Raw genomic sequence first — 26,769 nt, 5'->3', positions numbered from 1 at the left:
CTAATCGATCGAATTGATTCATGTGCAAGACGAAACGGAACGGGGGCTCAAAAAGAACAACGCCGTGGATGTTATAAAACATGTTTGGCGATACTGAAACTTGTTAGTCTGTCGCGATTTTAAGACGCGCGTGGTGTGTGACGTCCTTAAGACGGTTGTAAAATCGCTTACAACTCCAGTAAAGGTCCGATTACAATGCCGACGTTTAGACGCTGCCTTCTAGTGGCTGTGGTATCATCTTGGTCGCTGGTCTTTGGGCAGTTTTACAGTATAAATTTAGGCCCGGATGAAGACACGCTACTGGCTCAACCCGTACCATCGCCCCCGACCGGTGGACCCGTGCAGGAAGTGAGACCTAAAATCACACCGTTGGACGCGATGATCGATAAAACGAACCATCTCGGATTCCGCGTTTTGTATTTACACTCGAAGGGGAATAAGAACAACATTGCCTTCTCGCCATGTGCTTTGGCTAGTATTTTGGTTGCGCTGTACGAGGGTGCCGATGGGAAGAGTGCCTCCGAAATACACGAGAATCTAGTGCTGCCGTATGATAAGGACATTCTACGGGTAGGCTATCGGGACATTCATCGCAGGTTGAGGAGTTATTTCTATCGAAAGGAAAACCTGCTCAGCGGGCTTAGTTTGAGCAGTGAAAATATTACCATACGGTAAGTGCACTTTATATTCATCTCACTTAGAATAATTCGATATTTTAAGGAATTGTAATCAAAGACAGAAGAAGATATTATTAAATATATCAAAGTAAAACAATCATTTTTATGTGAAATTTGATACAATCCTACGTACACTATCTCAATTATCAATCCGTTCAAAATTGTAATTTTGTTTTGGCTGAATGATATTTTTTCATGTTATTAGTTCTTTAACTTTTGAAGTTTATAAAATTGAACATTTTTCAGTCTCTGATAACTCGGAAACGATTCAATGTATCGAAAAAAATATTAAATAAAAATAGTTGCGGAAATCGTTTACATATAATAATGTTTTTTGAGGTTGTGCAATATCTTATTCATTCGTTTAGCTACAAGCGCAGACGAAGTTTGCTAAAATTTTACTGGAAGTTTTTAGTTTTAATTAAATCCAAAAATATTCCCCCTTTAAATGTTGAGCAGACACCTTAAAGTGTATCGAAATGCTTCGAATTACCAGCTAAATCATTGCAAGTAAATAAATTCTGCTTGGGCAATAATAATGTTTGATCTGAATGTGATATAAATAAAATAGCGAACAAGTGGAAGAAAGGAATAATATTACTCAATTTATTATAATAAATTTGTGATACTACGATTTTTCAGTAAATAACATATATCACTGGAAACACATACATTTTCGAAATAGTTATAAGTATAGAGCTAGGGCTCCCCATCAGAAGCACTCACTATTCTCTATTCGGTTCAGATATGTGCAGGCGTAGGGACTTCACCATCGCGGGTATTGTCGTGAAATGCTCGAGCGTTTATGTATAGGCGTTTATATGTCGCGTTTGCTAGCGTGAATGTAACTTCACGTGTATAAAATCGATTTTATAATTGTGTGTCAATTCGCATATTCGCGTGTGTTCTGCGCGAATCTGATACTTAATTTTCGATGTACGGTTCAGATGTTGGAAAAGAGTGAGTTCTTCCACATCACTAGATTTACAATTTTGTATTGGTCCCACTGAAGGAATGGACCTAGGCTGCTGAGACCGAAATAAGAGATTTCCGGACGTGACCGAGGCATTATCGCGCGAACATGGCCTTTTGTTAGTTCCCGTTAGAAATTGCGTTTATAAATTTATTAGCACTAAGCCATTCACTTAATCACCGGGGTGTTTTCAAGTTTTCGAGATCACGGGCGTATGTGTGCGTGAATGATCGCGAAGATCTTAAACGTTTGTATGTTAACGTGCTGAAAGCTAGAAGAGTAAGATTCCTCATATCACTAAAGTTCCCGGTCATGTCGCCATGAAACGTGTTGTTTAGCGGGTATGAGCCTCATTTTTCAATTGGTACAACTGAAGACATGGACATTTGCTACTAGAGCTGAGGGTAAGCTAGTTTCGGACGTGGCCGATTTATGATCGCGCGAACGCACGAGTTTGTAGGTCCACGCTATGAGTTTATAAGTGCTAAAATGTTCACTCATACACCGGTTTGTTTTCATGTTTGTGAGATCGCGGGCGTAGTTTTGCGTGGACGAAGCTCAAGTGTTCGTATGATAACGTGCTTGTCGCGTCTGCTAGCGTGTATGTAACTTCGAGTAGTTAACCCATTCATGCCCATGTTATTTGTGGACAACAACGTTTTTAAACAGCTATAACTTTTGATTGAGGCAAGATTTGCTCACAAAAACAAGTAAAGCTAATAAATGTGATTATTGTCTTTCATTTGAGTACTAACAGGTTACAAGGATCAGCTCTAACCCAGTAAACGAAATGGCGGCTAGGCGTGTTAAAATATATGCTGGCGAGCGGTAGGCTATTGAAACATTGTTCTAGGCAACCCGCCGTAACTCGCCAGCAACCCACCCTGATAGTGTGGGAAAACTGAAGTTATTGCAGTTAGTCTGATTGCATTCCATAGGAGCAGTGCTGCCAGGGACAGTTTACGTTGACGACGAAAAATGAATTTTTCATATATCTTCGTTTTGTTGCAATATTATTGAAAACTGACGAAACTTATCAATTTAGAGTGCCTTTGGCTACGTTTTCCCCACAAGTGGAGTATTGTAAATATTCTAGGAGAATTGTATTGAGCATTGGAAGGTAAAAATTGAGCAGCTTCTAGCACTGCGAGGGAAGCATCTATCCTTATAAAAAATGGCTTTTCGTGTTTCTTGACCACACCGTTTTCGAGGAAAACTAGTTTTAAAATCCTACATGCACTAGAAAAAAGTTGGGCATGAAAGGGTTAAATTCGATTTTTTAATCGTGTGGGAATTCGCCAGTGCTAGTTAGTGAAGAGATAAATTTGAAGCACAAAAACGCAAAACTTAAGTTAGGTTTTGTGCACTTAATGCGTAAAATGGTTCAATAAAATTTTCTCTTTTGGGAATATATTGCATAACACCCGGCGTTTGGATATTCAACCAAAAGACAAAAGTTCGTTTTTGCTATTTCGTCAGCCAAACAGAGCTTCTATATTTGCTTCCCGGGACATCACACGGGACAAGTTGCTTTAGGCGTTCACATATGTCATGTGAACTGTTTAGATTTGTTTTTGTGTCCAACTAGTGCAAATTTGTGTACTAGTTAAGATATATCGTCTAACTAGACACGCTGATGGTGCTAGTCACTGACGAGATGAATTCGAAACACAAAAAAGCAAAACTTAATTTAAGTTAGGTCTTGTGCGCAAAAAGTTTAATGCAATCATCCCTTTCAGGAAGATATTGCATGTGTGGATAATTGCAATTGCCTGTTCGCGTTTGTGATCAGGTTAGTGTTATCGCGAAGGCCATGGGCGTTTATACGTTTTAGCATGAGAGTGATTGTGAGTGTATATGAGAGAATATCGTCGCTGTTGTGCTATCTTATGACAAGCGCGATTTTGGGGTAAACTGAATTAGTTATTCCACATTACTTGTCTATAAAATCTCTACACAGTGGCGTTTTCAAAATTTTCACATTCTGCTTGGTTACTGAGATATTGCTGGGAAATTTTTAATGTTTTGCTTCAAATCACTGTGTCTGGGGATTGGCTCAAATTATCTTGATGTATATAATATATAATGTGCAAAACTATCTGAGAAACACAATGGCATAATCATTTTCAAAACAAAAATGCACGAAATGTGAACAAAATGCAATTTAAGTTTTAAACAGGAAATATACCATATTTGGCAGCACTGTAACCAAAAATAACTATTTTTTCTAGATTCACTAGCTCATTTCCTTCAAAATGCATCTCACCGATTGTTTATAGACCGAATGAAACCAAAGATATGAATAAAAGTTGATATTTTTTTTCTATGGAAAATTTTCCATGCAGTATGGAAAAACGCTTTTAATCCACCTAACATTGTGATGAGACATTTCTTATAACTCTCATTACTCTTTTCGGATATTATATCTATTGGGAACATTTAGAATATGATTTCTCGCGATGTTTTTGATAACACATACTTCATGAGACAGTGACAAGACTCAGAGAAATACTCAAATCAGCATGCGAAAAATCTGAAAGGCTAAACAAAATCAAGGATAAAGCGAAAAAATGGCCTATAAAATAGACTGAAAAATTAATTATTACTAATGCTGTATTAATAAAATATCTATGTTCTTCAATCAATGTATTACGTAGGGAACACTGATTTTTCCTAAAAGGGCCAAGAAAAACGTTTCATATATTTGAAGTACATACCCTCAATAGCGTTTACTAAAATTTTCAACCCGACTGAGAGCTAAAATTGCTGCTCTTGATATCACGCTACCTCAGAAGTGCATGCGTGCATACTTCAAATTTTATTTCGATATCAGTTTTTTCGAAAAGTGACCTCACATTGAGCAAAATTTTTCGAATGGCACGTGCCCCCCATTCAACCCGAAAGTGTTCCAGTAGAAAAGCGTTGGCATATCTTTCGACATTTCGAGGATTGTATTTTTTGCTAAATTGTTCATGGCTCTCCACGCTAGTCAAGAAAATCGTTCTCAACAATCGAAATTTCACTTTCCAAATCGTGAATCATCAGATATATTTTGCCAAGATGGCGTGCCCCCTTAACCATTGGACTGGAGCCGCCTACAGAGCACTTGACAATCTGTAACTGTATAAGTGTGTTCAACGATTTGTTTTCCTCCACCTGTCATTGGTGGAGGAAAACAAATCGAAATTAGCTTTTAGGTCGTATTATTTTCATCATGGAAACTGACCATTGTCCCTTATCTTACTTGCAAACTGGATTGTCCCTTATCTTACTTGCAATAATATTCGTCGAAGTAAAATGAGCCGCACATATAATTTCGGTGCGTTTGCCAGATAAGTGCAAGAACTGCTTCCATTTATGAAACACTGGATAGCCAGACGAGGGAACTTTGAAAAAGGTGGTAGAACTTCCGGATGCTCCAAAATAGTTCAGACACGCGGGAACAGCACACGGCGATTAAAACTATTCAAGTGACCCAAGATTTTTGCAGTTATATCTTTGATAGATTTCTATAACTTACCTAATGTGGTTTTGCCATTTTGGGTACCGTTTTGAAGATATTAGAGAAATTTTCTTAAAAACTAAAAAAATCCATGTATTTTGACGGATGCCAAATTTCCCGTCATCATCATTTTTACATGCGTGCCATCTGTGGGTCAATCACGCTTTGATTCGCCTATATCGCAAGCCATGAAAAATAAACTGCATTAGGCAATCCATGAGACGTTTCTGATCAGCTGATTATTTCTTGTTTACTTCTTCTGACGTTACTCCGAGGGGTGCGACGTCCGACAATATCGTTGATTCGGTCCAACATCAAACGAATCGGACTAACGAACGATGCTTGTCGGACGAGTTTTTCTGTCCCCAGGAGTAGACTTGTTGACAGAACCCACCGCTGAATTGTCAAACAAACGTCTAGTGGATTGCCTAATTGTGGAGCGAAGGTTCATTAAAAGAATTCAAATTTTCAAATACTTTATAATATTCACAACCTTATTAGTGAAAGTTTTTTCAATAAGTTTTTGTAACATTGAATACACACCAAAAAATAAAGAAATTTAAACGACTTGTAAATCAATACGAATGTAAACATACAGAGCTTGAATCAAAAATTTGATAGAAAATTAAGTTGAATTCGATGCGCTCAATGGAAACATCAAAAAGCATATGATTTTAACACTTTCATTCGTGCAATATTACATGTCATTTATTTTACAGCAATATTGGATCAAAATACATTAAAGTGCATTTGTATTCGGTTCAATGAAACTGTAATCTTCAATCAACGTGTAAAATTATAATAAAATTCATTGAAGAAAGCACGACAAGTTGTGTGTATTTGTGGTGGAACTTAATTTTACATTTATATTCATGCTCCTAATATGTGCATGAAAATAAATTTAAAATAACAAAAAAAAATTTTGTGTGTGTATGACGAAAATTCCTGTACTATCTCGAACCGCAACATATACAAACCCTCAAATGTAGCGATTAATTTAAGATACCCTTGGGAGTAGTTTCGCCAAATTTCAATGTGGGACACAGTGAATAATAAATGTAGTGAATACCCGTATTTATCATCCTCATAGTGTACCTTAGGCTGAGGAAATGGAAACATTGACTAAATCTGGACATATTTTTTCTTTCTTTACAATAAACCGAAGCTGTTAAAATATTCTCTTTTAGTACCGTGATTCTAACCATTACTAATTATTTGGTATAAATTTCCCTTAAAGGATTCTTCTAGCGTAAAATTCAAAAAAGATTGAATATTCCATTTTTGCATCTTTAACATAAGGAAAATATGTTGAAGAATGTATTTACTTGAATTCAGCCATTTTCGTCTGCTAGAGCCCATCAAACATTTTCATATGAGGTCGACAAAATGGGGGGCTGCTAAAATCGGGCCTTCACTATATTATAATACAGAGGCAGTATTCAAAGAAATTTGTTGTGGACGAGTGTAGAATGACTTTGATTCTACTTACTTGAAGTCAGCGGCTTTGCCAAAAGTTCGGTTTGGTGGAAGTTTGGTGAAAATGTAACTTACTGTTAAAATGACATAGTTCCGAAATTGTCATCTTTCAAGTTTTAAAACTTCGAAGAAGTTTCTTACTATAGAACAGCTCATCTTCTGATATAATATTTTGAGTGTTTAATTTTTTAGAAGTAATTTATAGAGAAATAATTCAACAAAAACAAATAGTAATAGACTTCGTATTATTAGCAAATTAGTTGAGTCCGTCATTCAGAATAATTTTGTTGAAGGTTTGAATACTACGTGTAAGGAGTATATCGAACTAAAAATTAATATTTACTAAATTCGTAAATCTAGTTTTTTTTCACAATAACTTTTTATTATGAGCCTCACAAATTCAAACCCTGGATAAAATGTAAATTTTATTGTTAATGAAAAGTAGAAAAGATTTATTATAAACAGTAATATTATATTAACTTATTTTAAAGGTTTTCTGTCAATGTAGTCACTTTAATGTTTTACCAAAGAAATATAAACAAAGAAAAATCTTCTAAGAAACGCAGAGTATACAAGGTTAGGAAAATGAGATCAAAATTTGGTGCCACATTAAAAAAAATCTGAAACTGAGACCAAAATAAAATTTCAATTTATTTATCAATTTATCAATTTATCAAAATACGAATTCTACTAGTTGTAATTTTGATGTTCGACTTTGCTCGGGAAGGCAGTCGGAATTTTCGTCGCTGATACATTGATGCGCACTTATTTGTGTGCCTTATTCGACTTTTGTTAGTCGAACGAGTGATCAGCATATGGATGCGCGGTCAGACGGTGTGGTAAGAAGAATCTAGTTTACCTTGCTCATGTATCAGGAATCAGAAAAAAAAATGGCTCGATTGGCACGTTTCCAATGATATTCGGAGATTTGTGCCTTGCCATATAGTCTGGCCATTGAGATGGCAAGGAAAAAAGAAGAGGTAGAGGTAGAAAAATGGAAAATGACACCCAAAGGAATAATGAACCCTACTGATAACGCTTGCAGCTCTTTGCCCCATTGGGTTAGGAACAATAACATATCCTTGAGTTTTAGCTTCTCTAGAAAGGATATTCTATGTAAGGGGAACCAAAAAATCCGGATATGCAATTCCTTTACTGCAAGGCAGTTAGTTCAGCAATCCAGTATGTGCCCTGACCAGAATACTGCAATTGAGTTTGAAAACATGCAACAAATTCATTTTCACATTCACATCCGAAGCTAATCTTTTTGTTTGAGCGCCTGCTAGCAAGCTATGCCTATAATTGCCATGTTCGGATGCAACCCAAGAACGAATCGTGTGCTTTAACCATAAGCAAAACTAACCAGTTGAGTAGTTCATCTTCGTCTAACGAGTATCCACACAACTTTTTGAAACTAATAACTTCGCTATTCGGTTTCTCGTATAACTCGATGCGAACCTCTTAGTATAATGCCTTTATTAATGAGTTTGTTTTATTCACGAAATACCCGTAAAACCTAGTCGCCAGGCCCCCATTGTTCAGGTCTCAGTTCGTTGAATTGCGATTACTATATGTAACGATATCTAGGCAGACGGTTAAATGATCAAATATGATGTATTCATGATCAGATAACAGCGATTCGAACTAGTTCGGTACGAGCCAGTTTGCTAACTCATGCTTACTACTGTCACAGCAGAGGGTTACATCTAACACCTCTTCCCTACCAGATCGTGCAAATGTTGAGCGATTTTATCTTTTGATTATAGGCAAATTTGTGCTGCTTACGTATTCCGTCAATTCAGCGCCTCTCATATCTGAGCTGCCATAAATTGTGTGGTATGCATCACTGCCGATTATGAGGCCACAGCATGATACAACCCTTTTGAAATTGTCAAAAAGGGACGATTTTGTATGCGGCAAAAATAGACGTAATATTAAACTATAACAGCATAAATATCGCGAATTGTAAGGTTGGATAAAAGACATGCTCGATAGCACAATTTTCAAGTATACATGCACGAGTCATTTCACGTGGATAAATTCTTGGCTAATAGACTTTCTTTAGGCTGGTTTGGTCTGAAGAAAGATAATAGACTGTCAACCTCCTATTGAACCACAACCACTAAACTCTCATCAAATATAAATAAAACCAATTAGCATTTGGATTGTTCTATGCTATATTTCTCCCTAATGAAAAAATCACTGCCGCTAGAAGAATAACTGTCCCATATGTATAGGGGCTAAGGCGAGAATGATTTAAAACCATATCTATAACTAAACTGCCCATAATCGCAAATCAATCCCATGTTGTATGGGAATTCCTACCTACGTGGGACTGACTTGCGATTATAGGCAGTTAGGGAATTTGCGTTTTGACTTCATCTTATCAGAATCCGACACTAACTTAGCGACAGGATTATGCTAGCGTCCGATTGACGCTACCTGCAAAAACGAAAACACGTTTCAGGTCATACTCCTAGTCCTGTGTGATGGAGTTTGCTCAGAAACACTGAAACTGATTGATTTTTATGAAGATCTAATACACGGTGTGGAAAAAACTGCTTTTTTCGTTATCGATTTTTGCCCATTCTCTGTCCAACCTTAATGTCGTCTTCTGATGAGCCGAATTCGAAACCCAAATTCCATAACTAATTAGAATTGAGAAGTCACATTAGTATAGTTTCCGCATCAGAACTATTTATTTTATGATTACCTACTCAACAAAAACACTATTTCCTTTCAGCCCGGAGTACGAGTCCATTCTCAAATTCTACGGCTACGATCTGGAAAACATTCCCGAAATGAAAATGCAAACTACCACAACAACCGCGACTCCTCCCACCTACCCAGACTCAATGGACATGAGCACCTTTACTAGTGACTATGAAATGACATCCAGCAGTGAGGAGAACCAATCCACCACCGAATCCGCACCAACAACCGTTGAATTATCCATGGGAACTTCGGAGCAGGTAGAAGAACAAGAAGAGCGCGAGGAGGAAGAATCAACAACTGCAGAAGAGAAAGAAACGACTGTAGAAGTGGAAAAAACGACTGTACAAGCAAAAGAAACGACCGTAGAAGTGATACAAACAACTGAAGGTGAGACGGAAACAAGCACTACTACCGAACAGGCGAACGAAACAGAATCTACAACCGAAAGTGAGACATCGGAGGCTAGTACTACCGACGAGCAGTCAGAAGCAACACCGACAGAAGAATCCTCCGAAGGTGGGGAGAAACGTCGTCGAAATCTGCGGAAACGTGGCCAAAAATCAAACCAAATGGCGCGTCGCCAGTCTCATCCTAACCTTCGAAAAAGGATCTTACGAAGTAAGCGTAACCCGGAAGAGATTGATGTGATAGGTCATCAACGCTTTCTGCAAAACTTTTTGCTCCAAGATGTTACGACATCATCGCCGTTCGCAGCATTTCCCGCCTTCTCGGAACGCGTCAATCAATTTCAGCAGGATCGGCTGCTCGATGATACTATCGAACACAACTTTTTTCTAAGCGAAGTGGAAACGGTCAAGGTGCCATACAAAATTTACAACACAATACTCAAGTATGCTTATATTGAGCGGTTGCACTCAACGGTTTTGGAACTTGAATTAGATTCCGATGACTACAAGCTGATTATTATCCTGCCAGATTACGAGTTCGGATTAGGAAATTTAATGAAGTTGCTGCAGATTGGGGAGAATGTTCCTAACCTGAGGGATATCGTCAAGCAGATGACGCCATCGTGGGTAAAAACAATCGTTCCTAAATTCACTCTGAAAGGAAATATTATCCTAACTAGTGATCTTCAGAATGTAAGTAGCTTTCCACAGTTTTAAAACAAACAAATACTTGTTTGATTAAGCATTTTTATCCCAAGCAGATGGGTATCAACGACATTTTCGAACCAACGCGTGCCGATTTCACGCCCATGACGGAAGATTCTTTGATCTACGCCAAACACATCGAACAGTCGATCAACATCAACATCCGAACGCAGTCGCTACAGCAACTCAAAAGTAATTATCGCATATTTCTTTCGATTTCTTTAGCTATGGTAGTACTTACTCGCCTATTGTTCATGCTTGAACTAACCCAGTAATTGATATGGCACTCCGATCCCCCATCGTGCGGAACCGAACGGGGTCCGTCGAAATGTCTCGCTTATTGGGAATTAATTCGGAAGCACATACATCTAACACATTATGTAATTCAACGATTAACCCTTTCATGCCCATGTTGTTCATAAACAACAATTTTAAACAAGTGTTCCTCTTGGTTTTGCAAGATTTGTTCACAAAAACAAATTAGGCTAAGAACTGGGGCTATCACCCACTAACTCTTGATGAATAAAGTTCATAGGGGAAAGTGAAGCAAAATGAGCACCTGGTTGAAGGCCAATCTATCTGTAGCAAAACAAAGCGCAATTTAAAATACCCCTTTATTAGTAAAATGAAACATATTATTCACATGCAGTTATAACACGTGTTGAATAATTTTCAATAACTTTGAAAATAATCGTGGGTAAGGGTCGGCGCTTTGCTTATCACCGACTACTCGTGCCAACTATGCTATGCGGCATAGCATAGTTGGCAAGATACTTTAAATTTTAAACGGGACGAGTTGAGCACTCCGCTTTTTTAGCCCTTAAATACATACTGTTGCCATTTGAATTCTGTGATATAAAGGCTCAACAAGAGGTAATTACCGTATTCATGCCGAAAAATGAGTACCAAAGAAAAATGAGTTTCGTGCATTTAAGGGTTAATTATTTATCAACTATTTTCGATTTCTCTGTAGTAAAGTAGAAAACGTAATATATTCAATCAAATTTGAAATTTACTTCCCTTAATTCGTTATATTTTCAGGATTCACATCACTGTACAAGAATCCAATCGAACTGGCCATCAACTACCCATTTCTCTTCTGTATTCTGGACAAAGAAATGGACTTGGCTCTCATAACCGGTCGAATATTGAACCCACTAAATTCCCGAATCCATTAAAGAATTTAATTTATTGCACATAAACATTCATAGACCAACAATCCTTGTAGTTTTATTATGTGTTGTGCTTCAATTACCGGAAGCAATACGTAAGTAAAGAATAATAAATTATAAAGCACTTACATCTAACTGTCAGCTCGCTGAACCAGAATTCCCATTTCGTAGACTCGTTTGCGAATCTCCGGGCACCGGCAGAACCCGTTGTTGGAACCTTCACAGTACTGAAAATAGTGCTTGAGATTAAACATTCCTCCAAGTAAAATATCGCATCGTACCTGAAACAGTTCGAGAATTGATCGCGCCTTTAGATTGAATAGCTTAAGCTGCATTCTAAGAAACTCTGCTTCCACCATACTGAGGGACAGCGAACATGTCAGGTAAGCCAATTCCATGTTCTCCTCATCAATGTCCGAACATTGTTCCAGTAGAGCCAGTTCAACCTCGTTAAAGGGAGTTTCCGGCATAATAGCGGAGGAAATCGAGACACCACTTTCCAGTCGTTCCGATGAGTTTGGAACATCGGTAGCTATCTGCAGTACCGGAGGGACTTGTTCATGTGACACTACGACCGGTGGTGCAGCGGGAACCACTGTAGATAACACCGGAGTCTCATTTTCTCTACATTCTTCATCCACAATTGAGTTACTACATACCCAGGGTATTGCAACCATTGGAATGTCACTGGGCGTTTGAAGCATCTCGTCGATTTTCTGAACGTCTGGTTCTTCTACCTTCATGCCAAAACTGGTCAAAATTTCCTCTAAAATGGTCACACACATTTTATAGTGAGGCCAATCAAATTTACCGATATTAAACACTTACCTAAAATTACACATGAGATGGCCGGTGTGGTTTGCAAATAGTTTGCCATTATTGCGGAGAACCTGTTTTATTAGACTAGAAACTTTTTCACCGTCAGTTTCTTAACGTTCAACAAACACGATTGAAAACCCTCAGCAACGAACAATCTTCATTCGCGCACTTCTGTGAACTTACCTACCAAAAAGCTCACCTACCAAAAAGCTCACCTACCAAAAAGCTCCCCTACTAAAAAAGCTCACTGAATACAGACTTCCACCTTAAAAGTGCTTTATAGATAAAGCTCACAGCCTGGTGGCGGGAATCGGAACTACTGGAGTTGCCATAATTATCGAGCAAATAAACTGTTTTTAAATTTTGCATAAGAAACACAAAATGACTAACAACCACATATTGTTTAGTCAATTGCCCATACTTTTAGCTATCTCCTGGTGCATTGTTTATTCCAGGTAAAGGCCTAGTGCCGAGAAATTAATTTTTTAGTAGAAATTTAATCTACCAAAAACCTTATTTACTAAAAAGCTTCCTTACCAAAAAGTTAACTTGTCGTACTGAATGATATTGGTTCACAGACATGGGGGCGAGAAATTGATTTTAATATTAATTAATAGTAGAAAAATATTCCACCTACCGAAAAGCTTATAACTACCTACCAAAAAGTTCGTCTGCTAAAAAGCTTCTTTATTAAAATTTTACCTGTATGCCACATGTATCCGCACCCTGGTGACTCAAAGTTAAACATCGCTAATGTAATGATACGCGTGTGAATCAGTTCTCATCATTCGTTGGATGGTAGAGTTGGATTTAGATGTCCGATTTTTGGTTAGGTATAATAGAAAAACTTGTTTTAATCCACCTAGCGGTGCAATTGTGCCTTTCTCAATCATGAACATGAGAATTTTTGCGTTATTTATATTCATTATAAGCTTCCAAATGTATATATTACATTTTTATTATACACGACATGACAACTATATACAAGAATAGAAATCATTATTCGAGTTCTAAAACTTTGTAAAAGAAAAAACAGCCACGGTAATATTGAATTGATAAAAGGTGCGAAATCGGCAAAGTCCCAAAAAGTCGATTTTTACAAAAAAAAATTTCGAGATAACATAAAATCTCGACGTTTCATGCATTTTGAAGATGTTTGGCATCAAAAATACGAATTCGATTTCTGAAATTTCATTTGAAAAAAAAATTGAGTTCCGGCTTATATGGGAATTTCATATGTGACCGAACGATTTAGTCTATATTTCCGGACCCATATAAGCGATCCTTACGAAATTTTATTGACATCTGTGGGGATATTATAGCTATCATTTGGGACTAAGTTTGTGAAAATCGGCCCAACCATTTCCGGGAAACTGATGTGAATTCGTCAATTTTGAAAGATGGCAGCTTTTCCCGGGCACTTCCACCGTCTATGGTGGTCAATGTAGTCAACGAAAGTTTGGTTGGCCGTCGGTGACCTAGAACAGCAAATTGAAGTTGTTTGAGACATTTTAGCGAAATTTTTACCTTTTTTGCTTTCATCGGAGTATCGGTTTGAAGCGCAATTTGCTATGTGATCGCACGCCACAACCTGTAACTCCGGAAGTCGGATCGGGATGAAATTAAATAGTCATTTACGGGGACGCAATACCTTTCATTTGAGACCAAGTTTAGTTGAATCGGTCTAGCCATCTCCGAGAAACCGATGTGACTGTTATTCTGAATTTAGATACTTCCGCCGGGGTTGTGGTCATATTTTGGAAAATTTTTCACCTTTATACATTCATTGCAGAATTTATTAAAATCGACATTTTCTGTGTGTTCGTACTCATCACCCTGTAATTCCGGAACAGGAAGTCGGATCCATCAGAAATTCAATAGCAATCTATGGGAACGTTGCACCTTTCATTTGGGACTAAGTTTGTGAAAATCGGTTCAGCCATCTCTGAGAAAAGATGGTGAGTGAAAGGTTGGTGAGAAAAGTTGGTTACTGTTGAGTGATTGTAATTATGATAATCGTTCAATTCCAGTTTATACCAAATTTAATCTCATAAAGAACCACAAGTGGATAAAATGTTTCGATGTCTTCGGAATACAGCAACCCTTTATTAGAATTAATAGAACTTCTCGATCTAGTGTATGTTGCAGAGGCGCATATAGTGTACCTAACCCTCTTCTTCTCTTCGTGCCGTTTGCTGCCGGTACTGTTGCAAGCCTTTCCTTGCTTGAACTCAAATCATCGGAAAAGTATTTATAGAGCGAATCTGAATGACTATGTTCAATTCGTAATCCCACGATTGATCTAAAGTTTCCAATGGATCTGTTTAAAATGTTAAAAAATATGATCATGAATGAAAGACTTATAAAAACGTAAGTTTATGGTATTTCAGAACCTTCTACTTTTAGCTATCTCCTGGTATAGTGGCAATTCTAGGAAAAGCCCGGGTGCTGCGAAATTAATTTATTAATAGAAATATAATTTATCTATCAAAAAGCTCACCTACCAAAAAGTTTGCTTGTCATACTGAATGATATTGGCTCAAATATTTTTAATTTTGTGTGAGCCACAAAAATTGACCACCAACCGGATATCATCTAGCCGATTGCACATACTTTTAGCTATCTCCTGGTATAGTTGGTTATTCCAGGAAAAGCCCGGGTGCTGAGAAATTAATTTATTAGTAGAAATATAATTTATCTACCAAAAAGCTTCCTTACCAAAAAGTTTGCTTGTCATACTGAATGATATTGGCTCAAATATTTTTAATTTTGTGTGAGCCACAAAAATTGACCACCAACCGGATATCGTCTAGTCGATTGCACATACTTTCAGCTATCTCCTGGTATAGTTGGTTATTCCAGGAAAAGCCCGGGTGCTGAGAAATTAATTTATTAGTAGAAATATAATTTATCTACCAAAAAGCTCACCTACCAAAAAGTTTGCTTGTCATGCTGAATGATATTGGCTCAAATATTTTTAATTTTGTGTGAGCCACAAAAATTGACCACCAACCGGATATCGTCTAGCCGATTGCACATACTTTTAGCTATCTCCTGGTATAGTTGGTTATTCCAGGAAAAGCCCGGGTACTGAGAAATTAATTTATTAGTAGAAATATAATTTATCTACCAAAAAGCTTCCTTACCAAAAAGTTTGCTTGTCATACTGAATGATATTGGCTCAAATATTTTTTATTTTGTGTGAGCCACAAAAATTGACCACCAACCGGATATCGTCTAGTCGATTGCACATACTTTCAGCTATCTCCTGGTATAGTTGGTTATTCCAGGAAAAGCCCGGGTGCTGAGAAATTAATTTATTAGTAGAAATATAATTTATCTACCAAAAAGCTCATCTACCAAAAAGCTCACCTACCAAAAAGTTTGCATGTCATGCTGAATGATATTGGCTCAAATATTTTTAATTTTGAGTGAGCCACAAAAATTGACCACCAACCGGATATCATCTAGCCGATTGCACATACTTTTAGCTATCTCCTGGTATAGTTGGTTATTCCAGGAAAAGCCCGGGTGCTGAGAAATTAATTTATTAGTAGAAATATAATTTATCTACCAAAAAGCTCATCTACCAAAAAGCTCACCTACCAAAAAGTTTGCATGTCATGCTGAATGATATTGGCTCAAATATTTTTAATTTTGAGTGAGCCACAAAAATTGACCACCAACCGGATATCATCTAGCCGATTGCACATACTTTTAGCTATCTCCTGGTATAGTTGGTTATTCCAGGAAAAGCCCGGGTACTGAGAAATTAATTTATTAGTAGAAATATAATTTATCTACCAAAAAGCTTCCTTACCAAAAAGTTTGCTTGTCATACTGAATGATATTGGCTCAAATATTTTTTTATTTTGTGTGAGCCACAAAAATTGACCACCAACCGGATATCATCTAGCCGATTGCACATACTTTCAGCTATCTCCTGGTATAGTTGGTTATTCCAGGAAAAGCCCGGGTACTGAGAAATTAATTTATTAGTAGAAATATAATTTATCTACCAAAAAGCTTCCTTACCAAAAAGTTTGCTTGTCATACTGAATGATATTGGCTCAAATATTTTTAATTTTGTGTGAGCCACAAAAATTGACCACCAACCGGATATCATCTAGCCGATTGCACATACTTTCAGCTATCTCCTGGTATAGTTGGTTATTCCAGGAAAAGCCCGGGTGCTGAGAAATTAATTTATTAGTAGAAATATAATTTATCTACCAAAAAGCTTCCTTACCAAAAAGTTTGCTTGTCATACTGAATGATATTGGCTCAAATATTTTTAATTTTGTGTGAGCCACAAAAATTGACCACCAACCGGATATCGTCTAGTCGATTGCACATACTTTCAGCTATCTCCTGGTATAGTTGGTTATTCCAGGAAAAGCCCGGGTGCTGAGAAATTAATTTATTAGTAGAAATATAATTTATCTACCAAAAAGCTCATCTACCAAAAAGCTCACCTACCAAAAAGTTTGCATGTCATGCTGAATGATATTGGCTCAAATATTTTTAATTTTGAGTGAGCCACAAAAATTGACCACCAACCGGATATCATCTAGCCGATTGCACATACTTTTAGCTATCTCCTGGTATAGTTGGTTATTCCAGGAAAAGCCCGGGTACTGAGAAATTAATTTATTAGTAGAAATATAATTTATCTACCAAAAAGCTTCCTTACCAAAAAGTTTGCTTGTCATACTGAATGATATTGGCTCAAATATTTTTTTATTTTGTGTGAGCCACAAAAATTGACCACCAACCGGATATCATCTAGCCGATTGCACATACTTTCAGCTATCTCCTGGTATAGTTGGTTATTCCAGGAAAAGCCCGGGTACTGAGAAATTAATTTATTAGTAGAAATATAATTTATCTACCAAAAAGCTTCCTTACCAAAAAGTTTGCTTGTCATACTGAATGATATTGGCTCAAATATTTTTAATTTTGTGTGAGCCACAAAAATTGACCACCAACCGGATATCGTCTAGTCGATTGCACATACTTTCAGCTATCTCCTGGTATAGTTGGTTATTCCAGGAAAAGCCCGGGTGCTGAGAAATTAATTTATTAGTAGAAATATAATTTATCTACCAAAAAGCTCATCTACCAAAAAGCTCATCTACCAAAAAGCTCACCTACCAAAAAGTTTGCATGTCATGCTGAATGATATTGGCTCAAATATTTTTAATTTTGAGTGAGCCACAAAAATTGACCACCAACCGGATATCATCTAGCCGATTGCACATACTTTCAGCTATCTCCTGGTATAGTTGGTTATTCCAGGAAAAGCCCGGGTGCTGAGAAATTAATTTATTAGTAGAAATATAATTTATCTACCAAAAAGCTCACCTACCAAAAAGTTTGCATGTCATGCTGAATGATATTGGCTCAAATATTTTTAATTTTGAGTGAGCCACAAAAATTGACCACCAACCGGATATCATCTAGCCGATTGCACATACTTTCAGCTATCTCCTGGTATAGTTGGTTATTCCAGGAAAAGCCCGGGTGCTGAGAAATTAATTTATTAGTAGAAATATAATTTATCTACCAAAAAGCTCATCTACCAAAAAGCTCACCTACCAAAAAGTTTGCTTGTCATACTGAATGATATTGGCTCAAATATTTTTAATTTTGTGTGAGCCACAAAAATTGACCACCTAACGGATATCATCTAGCCGATTGCACATACTTTTAGCTATCTCCTGGTATAGTTGGTTATTCCAGGAAAAGCCCGGGTACTGAGAAATTAATTTATTAGTAGAAATATAATTTATCTACCAAAAAGCTTCCTTACCAAAAAGTTTGCTTGTCATACTGAATGATATTGGCTCAAATATTTTTTATTTTGTGTGAGCCACAAAAATTGACCACCAACCGGATATCGTCTAGTCGATTGCACATACTTTCAGCTATCTCCTGGTATAGTTGGTTATTCCAGGAAAAGCCCGGGTGCTGAGAAATTAATTTATTAGTAGAAATATAATTTATCTACCAAAAAGCTCATCTACCAAAAAGCTCACCTACCAAAAAGTTTGCATGTCATGCTGAATGATATTGGCTCAAATATTTTTTTATTTTGTGTGAGCCACAAAAATTGACCACCAACCGGATATCATCTAGCCGATTGCACATACTTTCAGCTATCTCCTGGTATAGTTGGTTATTCCAGGAAAAGCCCGGGTGCTGAGAAATTAATTTATTAGTAGAAATATAATTTATCTACCAAAAAGCTCATCTACCAAAAAGCTTCCTTACGAAAAAGTTTGCTTGTCATACTGAATGATATTGGCTCAAATATTTTTAATTTTGTGTGAGCCACAAAAATTGACCACCAACCGGATATCATCTAGTCGATTGCACATACTTTCAGCTATCTCCTGGTATAGTTGGTTATTCCAGGAAAAGCCCGGGTGCTGAGAAATTAATTTATTAGTAGAAATATAATTTATCTACCAAAAAGCTCATCTACCAAAAAGCTTCCTTACGAAAAAGTTTGCTTGTCATACTGAATGATATTGGCTCAAATATTTTTAATTTTGTGTGAGCCACAAAAATTGACCACCAACCGGATATCATCTAGTCGATTGCACATACTTTCAGCTATCTCCTGGTCAGAGTTACCAATAATCGAAGCTATTTTTTGAAGGCTGACAATGAACCTGATGCGACTCGCGGTGAATAGAAAAAATATTCATTCAAATATCCATGTTATTCATTCAGTTGAATATCGTACAATATATTCATTTCGCTAATTATCAAGGAAAATGTTTTCAGATGCCGGTAAACCATATGAAACAACAATCATCATCGCTTACATTATGCCAGGGCCTACTTTGATGCGTTTGATTCGTTGCTGCACGGTCGCTTCGTGTAATAATCGGAGACGAATGAAAATCTGCATGGATGAATGGGTGGTTTGTTCGTTTGACGTTTTCAGCTGCGTCACTGAATATTGAAAATGAATGCGGCTGAACATGATCAATTTTCATTCAATGAATTTGAATATTTTTAACTCTGCTCCTGGTATAGTTGGTTATTCCAGGAAAAGCCCGGGTGCTGAGAAATTAATTTATTAGTAGAAATATAATTTATCTACCAAAAAGCTCATCTACCAAAAAGCTTCCTTACGAAAAAGTTTGCTTGTCATACTGAATGATATTGGCTCAAATATTTTTAATTTTGTGTGAGCCACAAAAATTGACCACCGACCGGATATCATCTAGCCGATTGCACATACTTTTAGTTATCTCCTGGTATTGTTGGTTATTCCAGGAAAAGCCCGGGTGCTGAGAAATTAATTTATTAGTAGAAATATAATTTATCTACCAAAAAGCTTCCTTACGAAAAAGTTTGCTTGTCATTCTGAATGATATTGGCTCAAATATTTTTAATTTTGTGTGAGCCACAAAAATTGACCACCAACCGGATATCGTCTAGTCGATTGCACATACTTTCAGCTATCTCCTGGTATAGTTGGTTATTCCAGGAAAAGCCCGGGTGCTGAGAAATTAATTTATTAGTAGAAATATAATTTATCTACCAAAAAGCTCATCTACCAAAAAGCTCACCTACCAAAAAATTTGCTTGTCATACTGAATGATATTGGCTCAAATATTTTTAATTTTGTGTGAGCCACAAAAATTGACCACCAACCGGATATCATCTAGTCGATTGCACATACTTTCAGCTATCTCCTGGTATAGTTGGTTATTCCAGGAAAAGCCCGGGTGCTGAGAAATTAATTTATTAGTAGAAATATAATTTATCTACCAAAAAGCTTCCTTACGAAAAAGTTTGCTTGTCATACTGAATGATATTGGCTCAAATATTTTTAATTTTGTGTGAGCCACAAAAAATGACCACCAACCGGATATCGTCTAGTCGATTGCACATACTTTCAGCTATCTCCTGGTATAGTTGGTTATTCCAGGAAAAGCCCGGGTGCTGAGAAATTGATTTTAATATTAATTGAGTAGAAATATATTCCACTTACTAAAAAGCTAATCTATAGAAAAGCTTCCATAATGAAAAGTTTACCTATCATACTACACGTATCCGCACCCTGGTGGCGGTGACTGCGTTCGCTAGCTTCTAGTACAGCATGTTGCTCTTAAAGTTATATATCGCTAATACAGTGTTACTTGAGTGGATCAGTTCTCATCATTCGTCGTCTGTCTGAGGAAGAGAGATGATGGTAACCAGGGTTATCATATTCACAGACTTGTCTGTAACGTTACAGATTTTTGGCATTTTGAAGGAAATTTCACAGATTTCCAGATATTTGAAAATATTGCGATTTTTCACAGATTTTCTGGAAATTCATCACAGATTTTTTTCTGTTTTGGTCATCACAGATGGTAAAGATTGTTTTGACCGAAACACAGATTCCAATGTGGCATCCCTGGTGGTAACCCAGATTCTGAAGCCATATAGAAGGTTGGAATCGATCGTCTCCGTCTGTATAATGATGGGTTGTATTGTTGTAATTTTGCGAAAGGATCGACATAACGCGATTAATTAATGTTATTCCCGTTATCCGATTGAAATGTACATAGTTATTACGTTTTTTTCTTCTTTACTCGTTCAATATTTTATCAATACTCTAGTTAAGCTTTATAAGAGACACAAAATTACCATTAACATTGTGATATCTGACGTTTAAAATACGCACATTGAGATCACACATGTTTACACTACCGCCCTCCCCTCAGGCCAAGAAGCGGTTTGTTTGCCAACCAATTCGTTGTGTAAAAGTTGTGTTTGCCTCCCAATTTAAACAGAAAAGCGGCGCAACCTGCTGGATAAGTCTATAGGGAAGTGCCACACGAGCGTTGAGAAAATTTTCCTTCAAAATGTATGAAGTTTTACGTCTCCAGCGTAAGGTACGCATTGTTCCCATAACTTCAACATAAATTGATGCTTGAAATAAGAAACAGTGTATAAGGCATTTGGATCAGCCGGGAAAGCAGTTGTTTCTGACATTCTCCTTGTACCTACATTGACTTAACTTTTTGCTGAAACTTTTCAAAATGAAGAAGACAGTTGCATTCGAATATCTTTTGGGAGCGAAAAACGCATAACTGCAGCCAGTGTTGCTCGGCATGAAACAAGTGGAAAATTACCTCACCGAAAACACGCGAAATCCTTCTAATAAATTATTAATTGTCTTTAATTCTAATTATAAGGTGTCTTGAATGGGCTTCCATTCGTCATGAAAACATCTCGTCGCTGTTGTGCTATCTTATGACAAGCGCCATTTAGCACATTTCGAGAAAAACGATTTTTAAAGTTTGAGATTGAATATCTTGAGACTTGTAAATGCTATAAACAATCCAAAGAAGACAATTGATGCTTCTATCTATTCTGCATTTATCTCTCAAATATTACGAAGATCGGTTGACTATGTTGCGAGTTTTTACTATGAATGTAAACAAAAGTCGCACTCACACGTGTCATAGGCGTGTATTGATGATAAAAATTGTATGACGTGTCATAATCGTGCATAGAAAATTTGAGCCAATATCATTCAGAATGACAAGCAAACTTTTTGGTAGGTGAGCTTTTTGGTAGATGAGCTTTTTGGTAGATAAATTATATTTCTACTAATAAATTAATTTCTCAGCACCCGGGCTTTTCCTGGAATAACCAACTATACCAGGAGATAGCTGAAAGTATGTGCAATCGACTAGACGATATCCGGTTGGTGGTCAATTTTTGTGGCTCACACAAAATTAAAAATATTTGAGCCAATATCATTCAGTATGACAAGCAAACTTTTTGGTAGGTGAGCTTTTTGGTAGATAAATTATATTTCTACTAATAAATTAATTTCTCAGCACCCGGGCTTTTCCTGGAATAACCAACTATACCAGGAGATAGCTGAAAGTATGTGCAATCGACTAGATGATATCCGGTTGGTGGTCAATTTTTGTGGCTCACACAAAATTAAAAATATTTGAGCCAATATCATTCAGTATGACAAGCAAACTTTTTCGTAAGGAAGCTTTTTGGTAGATGAGCTTTTTGGTAGATAAATTATATTTCTACTAATAAATTAATTTCTCAGCACCCGGGCTTTTCCTGGAATAACCAACTATACCAGGAGATAGCTAAAAGTATGTGCAATCGACTAGATGATATCCGGTTGGTGGTCAATTTTTGTGGCTCACACAAAATTAAAAATATTTGAGCCAATATCATTCAGTATGACAAGCAAACTTTTTGGTAGGTGAGCTTTTTGGTAGATGAGCTTTTTGGTAGATAAATTATATTTCTACTAATAAATTAATTTCTCAGCACCCGGGCTTTTCCTGGAATAACCAACTATACCAGGAGATAGCTGAAAGTATGTGCAATCGACTAGATGATATCCGGTTGGTGGTCAATTTTTGTGGCTCACACAAAATTAAAAATATTTGAGCCAATATCATTCAGAATGACAAGCAAACTTTTTCGTAAGGAAGCTTTTTGGTAGATAAATTATATTTCTACTAATAAATTAATTTCTCAGCACCCGGGCTTTTCCTGGAATAACCAACAATACCAGGAGATAACTAAAAGTATGTGCAATCGGCTAGATGATATCCGGTCGGTGGTCAATTTTTGTGGCTCACACAAAATTAAAAATATTTGAGCCAATATCATTCAGTATGACAAGCAAACTTTTTGGTAGGTGAGCTTTTTGGTAGATGAGCTTTTTGGTAGATAAATTATATTTCTACTAATAAATTAATTTCTCAGCACCCGGGCTTTTCCTGGAATAACCAACTATACCAGGAGATAGCTGAAAGTATGTGCAATCGACTAGACGATATCCGGTTGGTGGTCAATTTTTGTGGCTCACACAAAATTAAAAATATTTGAGCCAATATCATTCAGAATGACAAGCAAACTTTTTCGTAAGGAAGCTTTTTGGTAGATAAATTATATTTCTACTAATAAATTAATTTCTCAGCACCCGGGCTTTTCCTGGAATAACCAACAATACCAGGAGATAACTAAAAGTATGTGCAATCGGCTAGATGATATCCGGTCGGTGGTCAATTTTTGTGGCTCACACAAAATTAAAAATATTTGAGCCAATATCATTCAGTATGACAAGCAAACTTTTTCGTAAGGAAGCTTTTTGGTAGATAAATTATATTTCTACTAATAAATTAATTTCTCAGCACCCGGGCTTTTCCTGGAATAACCAACTATACCAGGAGATAGCTGAAAGTATGTGCAATCGACTAGATAATATCCGGTTGGTGGTCAATTTTTGTGGCTCACACAAAATTAAAAATATTTGAGCCAATATCATTCAGAATGACAAGCAAACTTTTTCGTAAGGAAGCTTTTTGGTAGATAAATTATATTTCTACTAATAAATTAATTTCTCAGCACCCGGGCTTTTCCTGGAATAACCAACAATACCAGGAGATAACTAAAAGTATGTGCAATCGGCTAGATGATATCCGGTCGGTGGTCAATTTTTGTGGCTCACACAAAATTAAAAATATTTGAGCCAATATCATTCAGTATGACAAGCAAACTTTTTGGTAGGTGAGCTTTTTGGTAGATGAGCTTTTTGGTAGATAAATTATATTTCTACTAATAAATTAATTTCTCAGCATCCGGGCTTTTCCCGGAATAACCAACTATACCAGGAGATAGCTGAAAGTATGTGCAATCGACTAGACGATATCCGGTTGGTGGTCAATTTTTGTGGCTCACACAAAATTAAAAATATTTGAGCCAATATCATTCAGTATGACAAGCAATCTTTTTGGTAGGTGAGCTTTTTGGTAGATAAATTATATTTCTACTAATAAATTAATTTCTCAGCACCCGGGCTTTTCCTGGAATAACCAACTATACCAGGAGATAGCTGAAAGTATGTGCAATCGACTAGACGATATCCGGTTGGTGGTCAATTTTTGTGGCTCACACAAAATTAAAAATATTTGAGCCAATATCATTCAGTATGACAAGCAAACTTTTTGGTAAGGAAGCTTTTTGGTAGATAAATTATATTTCTACTAATAAATTAATTTCTCAGCACCCGGGCTTTTCCTGGAATAACCAACTATACCAGGAGATAGCTGAAAGTATGTGCAATCGGCTAGATGATATCCGGTTGGTGGTCAATTTTTGTGGCTCACACAAAATTAAAAATATTTGAGCCAATATCATTCAGTATGACAAGCAAACTTTTTGGTAAGGAAGCTTTTTGGTAGATAAATTATATTTCTACTAATAAATTAATTTCTCAGTACCCGGGCTTTTCCTGGAATAACCAACTATACCAGGAGATAGCTGAAAGTATGTGCAATCGGCTAGATGATATCCGGTTGGTGGTCAATTTTTGTGGCTCACACAAAATAAAAAAATATTTGAGCCAATATCATTCAGTATGACAAGCAAACTTTTTGGTAAGGAAGCTTTTTGGTAGATAAATTATATTTCTACTAATAAATTAATTTCTCAGTACCCGGGCTTTTCCTGGAATAACCAACTATACCAGGAGATAGCTAAAAGTATGTGCAATCGGCTAGATGATATCCGGTTGGTGGTCAATTTTTGTGGCTCACTCAAAATTAAAAATATTTGAGCCAATATCATTCAGCATGACATGCAAACTTTTTGGTAGGTGAGCTTTTTGGTAGATGAGCTTTTTGGTAGATAAATTATGTTTCTACTAATAAATTAATTTCTCAGCACCCGGGCTTTTCCTGGAATAACCAACTATACCAGGAGATAGCTAAAAGTATGTGCAATCGGCTAGATGATATCCGGTTGGTGGTCAATTTTTGTGGCTCACTCAAAATTAAAAATATTTGAGCCAATATCATTCAGCATGACATGCAAACTTTTTGGTAGGTGAGCTTTTTGGTAGATGAGCTTTTTGGTAGATAAATTATATTTCTACTAATAAATTAATTTCTCAGCACCCGGGCTTTTCCTGGAATAACCAACTATACCAGGAGATAGCTGAAAGTATGTGCAATCGACTAGACGATATCCGGTTGGTGGTCAATTTTTGTGGCTCACACAAAATTAAAAATATTTGAGCCAATATCATTCAGTATGACAAGCAAACTTTTTGGTAAGGAAGCTTTTTGGTAGATAAATTATATTTCTACTAATAAATTAATTTCTCAGCACCCGGGCTTTTCCTGGAATAACCAACTATACCAGGAGATAGCTGAAAGTATGTGCAATCGGCTAGATGATATCCGGTTGGTGGTCAATTTTTGTGGCTCACACAAAATTAAAAATATTTGAGCCAATATCATTCAGTATGACAAGCAAACTTTTTGGTAAGGAAGCTTTTTGGTAGATAAATTATATTTCTACTAATAAATTAATTTCTCAGTACCCGGGCTTTTCCTGGAATAACCAACTATACCAGGAGATAGCTGAAAGTATGTGCAATCGGCTAGATGATATCCGGTTGGTGGTCAATTTTTGTGGCTCACACAAAATAAAAAAATATTTGAGCCAATATCATTCAGCATGACATGCAAACTTTTTGGTAGGTGAGCTTTTTGGTAGATGAGCTTTTTGGTAGATAAATTATATTTCTACTAATAAATTAATTTCTCAGCACCCGGGCTTTTCCTGGAATAACCAACTATACCAGGAGATAGCTGAAAGTATGTGCAATCGACTAGACGATATCCGGTTGGTGGTCAATTTTTGTGGCTCACACAAAATAAAAAATATTTGAGCCAATATCATTCAGTATGACAAGCAAACTTTTTGGTAAGGAAGCTTTTTGGTAGATAAATTATATTTCTACTAATAAATTAATTTCTCAGTACCCGGGCTTTTCCTGGAATAACCAACTATACCAGGAGATAGCTAAAAGTATGTGCAATCGGCTAGACGATATCCGGTTGGTGGTCAATTTTTGTGGCTCACACAAAATTAAAAATATTTGAGCCAATATCATTCAGCATGACAAGCAAACTTTTTGGTAGGTGAGCTTTTTGGTAGATAAATTATATTTCTACTAATAAATTAATTTCTCAGCACCCGGGCTTTTCCTGGAATAACCAACTATACCAGGAGATAGCTGAAAGTATGTGCAATCGACTAGACGATATCCGGTTGGTGGTCAATTTTTGTGGCTCACACAAAATTAAAAATATTTGAGCCAATATCATTCAGTATGACAAGCAAACTTTTTGGTAAGGAAGCTTTTTGGTAGATAAATTATATTTCTACTAATAAATTAATTTCTCAGCACCCGGGCTTTTCCTGGAATAACCAACTATACCAGGAGATAGCTAAAAGTATGTGCAATCGGCTAGATGATATC

At 36.6% G+C, this 26,769-nt stretch overlaps 2 protein-coding genes across 2 annotated transcripts; one reads left to right on the top strand and one right to left on the bottom strand.

Annotated features, from left to right (window-relative positions):
• Positions 1 to 127: 127 nt before the first annotated feature.
• LOC131684999 (uncharacterized) lies at positions 128 to 11,655 on the top strand. The gene is made up of 4 exons (XM_058968327.1): positions 128 to 671; positions 9,372 to 10,443; positions 10,512 to 10,647; positions 11,497 to 11,655. The coding sequence occupies exons 1-4, from the start codon at positions 196 to 198 to the stop codon at positions 11,631 to 11,633; spliced, it is 1,821 nt and encodes a 606-aa protein (XP_058824310.1). The 5' UTR covers positions 128 to 195; the 3' UTR covers positions 11,634 to 11,655.
• Positions 11,626 to 12,600, bottom strand: LOC131685008 (uncharacterized). Its single transcript, XM_058968337.1, has 3 exons — positions 12,456 to 12,600; positions 11,909 to 12,393; positions 11,626 to 11,854 (listed from the first exon to the last, which is right to left on the bottom strand). The coding sequence occupies exons 1-3, from the start codon at positions 12,502 to 12,504 to the stop codon at positions 11,759 to 11,761; spliced, it is 630 nt and encodes a 209-aa protein (XP_058824320.1). The 5' UTR covers positions 12,505 to 12,600; the 3' UTR covers positions 11,626 to 11,758.
• Between the last annotated feature and the right edge of the window lie 14,169 nt (positions 12,601 to 26,769).

This window comes from Topomyia yanbarensis, chromosome 2, assembly GCF_030247195.1.
Source record: "Topomyia yanbarensis strain Yona2022 chromosome 2, ASM3024719v1, whole genome shotgun sequence".
Taxonomy (NCBI): Eukaryota; Metazoa; Arthropoda; class Insecta; order Diptera; family Culicidae; genus Topomyia; species Topomyia yanbarensis.
Note: the sequence above shows the minus strand (reverse complement) of the source record. Positions and strands in the feature narration are given on the sequence as shown.

Excerpts from the sequence above, each read along its gene's own strand:
- LOC131685008 (XM_058968337.1), bottom strand. The coding sequence starts at position 12,504 with ATGGCAAACTATTTGCAAACCACACCGGCCATCTCATGTGTAATTTTA. Across the intron at positions 12,394-12,455 it reads CATCTCATGTGTAATTTTAG|AGGAAATTTTGACCAGTTTT; the intron begins GTAAGTGTTTAA and ends TGACCATTTTAG. Across the intron at positions 11,855-11,908 it reads CAATTCTCGAACTGTTTCAG|TACTGTGAAGGTTCCAACAA; the intron begins GTACGATGCGAT and ends CACTATTTTCAG.
- LOC131684999 (XM_058968327.1), top strand. The coding sequence starts at position 196 with ATGCCGACGTTTAGACGCTGCCTTCTAGTGGCTGTGGTATCATCTTGG. Across the intron at positions 10,444-10,511 it reads TAACTAGTGATCTTCAGAAT|ATGGGTATCAACGACATTTT; the intron begins GTAAGTAGCTTT and ends TATCCCAAGCAG. Across the intron at positions 10,648-11,496 it reads GTCGCTACAGCAACTCAAAA|GATTCACATCACTGTACAAG; the intron begins GTAATTATCGCA and ends TTATATTTTCAG.